Source organism: Chelonoidis abingdonii, chromosome 14, assembly GCF_003597395.2.
Source record: "Chelonoidis abingdonii isolate Lonesome George chromosome 14, CheloAbing_2.0, whole genome shotgun sequence".
NCBI classification, from domain to species: Eukaryota; Metazoa; Chordata; order Testudines; family Testudinidae; genus Chelonoidis; species Chelonoidis abingdonii.
Window position 1 is genome coordinate 38,672,497 of NC_133782.1, and position 5,652 is coordinate 38,678,148.

Consider the following 5,652-nt stretch of genomic DNA (forward strand, 5'->3'; position numbering starts at 1 on the left):
AGTTCTGGTTGAATGAAACCAGTGCAGCTTTGTGAGTAGACAAGCCCTAAAGCTCTGGCTTGTTGGGTCTGAGCTTTCCTTACTCCACATCTCATGCACTAATGCAAAGAGGGTGTCAACAGCTATGAAAGCTCTAGATCATCCACAGCACAAGGGGTAGGCCATTGGGGAATGGAGTCCAGTGTCCCTGAAGAGTAGCAGAAGATGGAAAGCACAGCCCATAGAGGGGCACTGAGAAGCGTTGCTTTAATGAGGTAACTTTTTCATCATTTTCTTTATCCAGGGGATGAAGTGTGAGAGTCTCGTGTAGACTTCAGGAGGAGACTGATCCTTAAAATCCCAGGAGACAATGCCTTGAGCCACCCCATCACACACCAGGGGGCCCCCAGAATCACCCTGCAAAACAAAACAAGGAGCAGGGTGAGAAATGTCTGACCAAGTGCTTTCCCCTTGCCCCTTAATGCGAGACACAATCGGGAGTTGACTCCTCTGGGCCAAGCTGATAGGTGATGTTCCCAGCTCACGTCCATTACGTACTTCTCCAGCAAATGCCACCCCAGCCCCAGGCCCAAACCCAGACCCATCACAGCTCCCTGAGAATTAGAACCATCCAAGGCAGAAGGAGATTTACCTCTAAGGTTCCTTCAGGGACTCTCATATCCCCAGCACAGAGCATTGACTTATAGTTATACTCCCTGCCAAAGTAAAGCCTGCAGAATTCGTCCTCCTTCACTGGCAGCTCTACCTCCATCAGCACATCTGAAGTCTTCTCAGGGTCTGAGCTAGTAAGTCCCCATCCAGCCACACTGCACCTTGTGCCTGGCTTGACTTTCTGCCTCGCCTTTGGCAGCTTAATGGGTCTCACCCAGTCATTCACCTGTGCCGGGGACTCCAGCTGCCAAAGAGAAAGAGGGAACGATGGATGAGCAAGGACACAGGGATCTGAGTAACATCAGGGGTAGGGGATCAAACAGAGAGAGGAGTGACAAGGAGGACATAGCAGGTACAGCCCTGTGACAGCAGCAGTATCCAGAGCAGTGTGAGGTCCTTAGGAGAAGGGTGATGGGGTGGGGCAGTAGTGGGAGGTCACCGGGGGCAGGGGTGGATGGGATGAGGTAGTACTCGCAGCAGAGTGAGGTCATAGGGAGTGGGGTGATAGGATGGGGGTAGTACCTGCAGCAGCATGATGTCATTTCCAAGTGTCTCATCATTGTATTCTGGGTGGGGGATTCGGCGACGTACCCAGATCTCCTGCCTTCCTGGTTCCTGCCTGGAAACATTGTGAGCTGCCAGGACCACAGTGATAGTGCTAAGAAATACAAGGGGATGCAGTTGCTGCAGACAGGACAATACTGTTGATACAGACATGGGTCATTAATTTAGCTGAAGAGTGTGTAGAGATGCTGCCTTGCACTCATGATCAATGCACAGAATCCATGATAAGCTTGTTTATGTAACCAGGAAGCTAAATCAGTAGAATCACCAGCCATCACACAGGCCTGGCCTACATTTAAAACATAGCTATATTGGCCAGTGTGGTAAAACCCCACATCCTTGCCTGACATAGCACTGCTGGCAAATGTCTCAATGTTGATGCAGCTCTATCAATGGAAGAGGGCCACTGTTGATGTAGCTAATGTCATTTAGGGAGTTGGGATTCCTACAACGGCAGAAAAACACATTGCTTCAGAGTGCACTGCATCTGCACCGGGTGTCTGGGCCAACACAGGCTGTGTCATATAGACATAGCCACAGGCGCATGGGAGAGCTTGAGTAGAAGCTGAGCAGTGTGACCCAAGGGATTTCCCTGGGGACTGATGTAGCAAACCCAGGGGCTGCAGCATTGACTGATGGAGCTGTGTTTGTCTGAGAGAAGCAGCAGAAAGAGCAAAGAAGCAACCAGAGAAGGCACCAGCCACAGCCAAAGATGCCAGGGGTAGCATGATCTTCTGCTAAGCTTGAGGAGAGAGCTTTTGGGCACAGTTCTGGCTGAAAGAGGCTTGGGACTGGGGATAAAGATATAGTCACTTGCTTAATTCTGACTGCATTCAGAAAAAAAAGTACTTTGGGCATTCTTTGTAGATGTAACCCTTCTGCCTGGTGGAGCCAGGAGCAGCCAGGGCCAGGTTCAATATCTAGGGGTTCCTTTCCATTGATCCAGCACAGAACCAGCACAAGCCCCCACCCAGTAACCTGGAAAATTTACACACAACCCCTGGGCACCTCTGAGAGGCAACACTTCCCCAATCACAAACAGAGTCTGAGTGTAGAAAAGAAACTTTTAATAAAAGCAGGGAAGTAACTGGGCTTTAATTTGGGAAAACATCACAAACAGGGTTCATAAACATAAACCGTGAGTAAAAGCCTCACCCAAAGTAAGATGGCCAATGTCCTTTTCCCCTCAGTTTCTTAAGTCCATATTTAACAATTCCTGCATTTAGCATGAACATTATTGGTGGCTAGAAATGTCTTGCAACAGCCCCACTCACTGCTCGGGCCAAGCGGGGTAACAATACCATTCCTGGAGCAGCAGATCAGGGTCTCTGTTGCTGATACCTTCCATACCCAGCACAACAGTGCCTCAAGCCATTAGTGGCCCAAAATGTCAAGAGACAAGCCCCAGGACAAGGACTAGCTGGCTCAGGAGTGGGGGATGGCACATTTCTTACCCAAGGTTGCAGTTACAATGAGCCGCCGTCACCACCACATCCTTCCGGATCAGGAACCCTCCACAGTGTCCTCCTTTCTCTATCTTCACGAAGGCCATGTATGGTCTGGAGTGAGGCTGAGCTTCCCATCCTCCAATGATCTCCTCTGGTAGAGAGATGTTGAGGGGCAAAACTCAGCTGCTTTGGGACAACATGAGGCTGAATAGTGTAATCAAGGACCCGAGACCAATCCCTACCCTCATCCTCAACCTCTGCTGCCTCAGATCATCCCCTCAACACAGCCAGCCCAGTTTCCCTGCCCCCTCCTTCTGGATCGACCCCTCAACCCAGCTAAGGTGGAGATCTCTGACAATCACCTGCCTCCCCATTGAGTTCACTGGGGAATGCCATTGAGGCTGGTGGTTGTGGGGCTCTGTTGAAATCCTGTCCCACATGTCCCAGGTCAGACCTGCCCCTCACCCACCAGCTATGGGGGTTTTGGTCTTTCCAGACTAACCCTGCCCTGACAAAACCCATCCCATTAATCAGCTGTAAGTCCAATCCCTCTGACAGGCCCCCGAGCAGCCTAGAACTGGGGGGAGCAGATCTATGCCAAGCTCTAGATGTGTCTGGCTCTGCCCAGCTACCAGAATGGCCCCCCTGGGGCACACACAGGTTACAGCAGCCCTGAGGCTGCTATGCCTTGAACAGACAGCCACAGGAGTCATCTGCATTTGGAGCACTGCTGTACTGGCTACTGGTGCTGGAAATCTAGGTGGGCTCCCAAAGGGGTTGATGCAATGGCTTCCTGGCTCTGTGGTTGACCCCAGCCCTGGAGCACAGTCCTCGAGCTAAAGGAGAAACTTCCCAAAAGCAGACTAGATCCTCACGGATGTATGGAAACAGCTTCTCCCAATCTGCTCCCCATCCCACCACCCCACCACTCTGCAGATGCCTCTGCCCTGGGGCACCCCACAAGACAGCTGGGGAGATGGTGAGGAGAACCCGCCTTCTTTCAGAGCCCCCAGGATTCCTGTATTGGGGAAGCAGCCCCAGGCCCTTCCACTGAGTCATGTGCAGGTTCTGCTTCATATGCCCCCCCTCCCCCCATACTCACCAGCTCGAGCCCTGGGGGGCAGGAGAACGGCCACAGGGAGCAGGAGTAATAGCAGCATCCTCTTCACCAGAGCAGGGAAGGAGAAGGTGCTTCTCATACAGCGCTGGGGGTTTATAGACACGGCTGGGGGACAGAAAACCTCAGGGTGAAACTCTCTGCCATGTGAAAAGAACAGGAGTGCTTGTGGCACCTTAGAGACTAACAAATTTATTTGAGCATAAGCTTTCGTGGGCTACAGCTCACTTCACTGGATGCATAGAATGGAACATATAGTGAGGAGATATATACACATACAGAGAGCATGAAAAGGTGGGAGTTATCTAATTACAAACATTGAATCTATCTCCCCTTGTAAGTATTCTCACATTTCTTATCAAACTGTCTGTACTGGGCTGTCTTGATTATCATTTCAAAAGTTTTTTCTCTTACTTAATTGGCCTCTCAGAGTTGGGAAGACAACTCCCACCTTTTCATGCTTTCTGTATGTGTACATATATCTCCTTACTATATGTTCCATTCTGTGCATCTGATGAAGTGGGCTGTAGCTCATAAAAACTTATGCTCAAATAATTTTTTTAGTCTCTAAGGTGCCACAAGTACTCCTGTTCTTTTTGCAGATACAGACTAACATGGCTGCTACTCTGAAATCTCTGCCATGTGACTCTCTGGAGATCTCATAGCATGGGCTGGGGGGAGGGTCAGGCCCGCCTGAGTCTGCACAGCTGGGGCTGGTCCATGCCCCATTGTGCCCAGCTGGGACCCTGTGGCCTCTGTCTCCATGAACATCTGGTGCTGAGCTGGGGGACATGCGTTCCCTGCTAACACTAGAGACACTAGAGTCTCTCCCTGCTTATTGTAGTGGGGGCTGTGGTAAACCTGAACTCATCACAGCTGCAGATGGGAACCCTGCCCTTTGATCCTTCTCACATCTCCCTCACCCTGAGAGAGACAGAGGGAGGGGCTGAGGTCAGAGAGACCAAACACCGAACTTCAAGGCATCAGTGATAGGAGGGCCTCTCACAAGTACAAGCCACTGAGCCAGACCGATCTCTTGCCTGGGGCCAGATGCCCCTTAGGGGGGAAAGGCCCCATGTCCTATTCCCTATCCCCTCACCAGACTTGGGTCAATGGGGCTGTAGCTCTATTGGAGTCAATGGGGCCAGACCCCAGCTGGGGTCAATGAGCCACAGCAGTGCAATAACCCACAGTGTAACTGTCAGCGATTAGGGGTCTCCCCTCCCAAGCGGTGGAAGAACCCCACGGTGTTTGTTACACAGCCAGAGACAGACTCTGTTTAACAGGAATTGCCCTGAATACAGAGAAGGAAACACTATGAAGGTGAAAAGGTTTCTATCAATCCAATGCTGAGCTGTTCATTGATTGGGAGAAGTAACAGACAGAGGGGACCATCAGACCATCTCCTCTGCCCTCCTCCCCTGTACCAGGTGGCCAAAGCACCCAGCCCAGGGGATCTGAATGACGTTGCCTGGGAATTGGCCATTCAAATCCCTTTGGTGGCTGGGCCAGACTCAGGCTCGGAGATATTGTGGCCAAGGGCTGGGCTGGATTCTCCATCCCTGGTGACATGTGACTCGAGGTGGAATTGTGTCCAACAGCTCTGCTCTAGTTCAAACCAGGATTAACTCAGGGCTGTCTCAGGGCCAGAGCTGCACTAGGGTCAGACAGGACGAGCACCATGGTCCTGTCTGGCCTTGGAATGGATGAGTCTATCGAAAGAACATGGCTTTCTTATTGCAGTGGGTCAGGGTGGAGGAAGCCAGGGCATATGAGGGCAGCTCTGGGAATCTCTCTCATGCCTCTGGCTCAGACAAATCTGGCCTTTAGCCAGACAGGGATCAGCCTCTATCGTATTGTATGTATAGTTGG

General features: G+C 51.3%; 1 protein-coding gene across 1 annotated transcript; it reads right to left on the bottom strand.

Moving 5' to 3' along the window:
* Positions 1–246: 246 nt before the first annotated feature.
* Positions 247–3,880, bottom strand: LOC116833094 (mast cell protease 1A-like). The gene is made up of 5 exons (XM_075072391.1): positions 3,766–3,880; positions 2,670–2,814; positions 1,174–1,309; positions 632–895; positions 247–396 (listed from the first exon to the last, which is right to left on the bottom strand). The coding sequence occupies exons 1-5, from the start codon at positions 3,860–3,862 to the stop codon at positions 247–249; spliced, it is 792 nt and encodes a 263-aa protein (XP_074928492.1). The 5' UTR covers positions 3,863–3,880.
* Between the last annotated feature and the right edge of the window lie 1,772 nt (positions 3,881–5,652).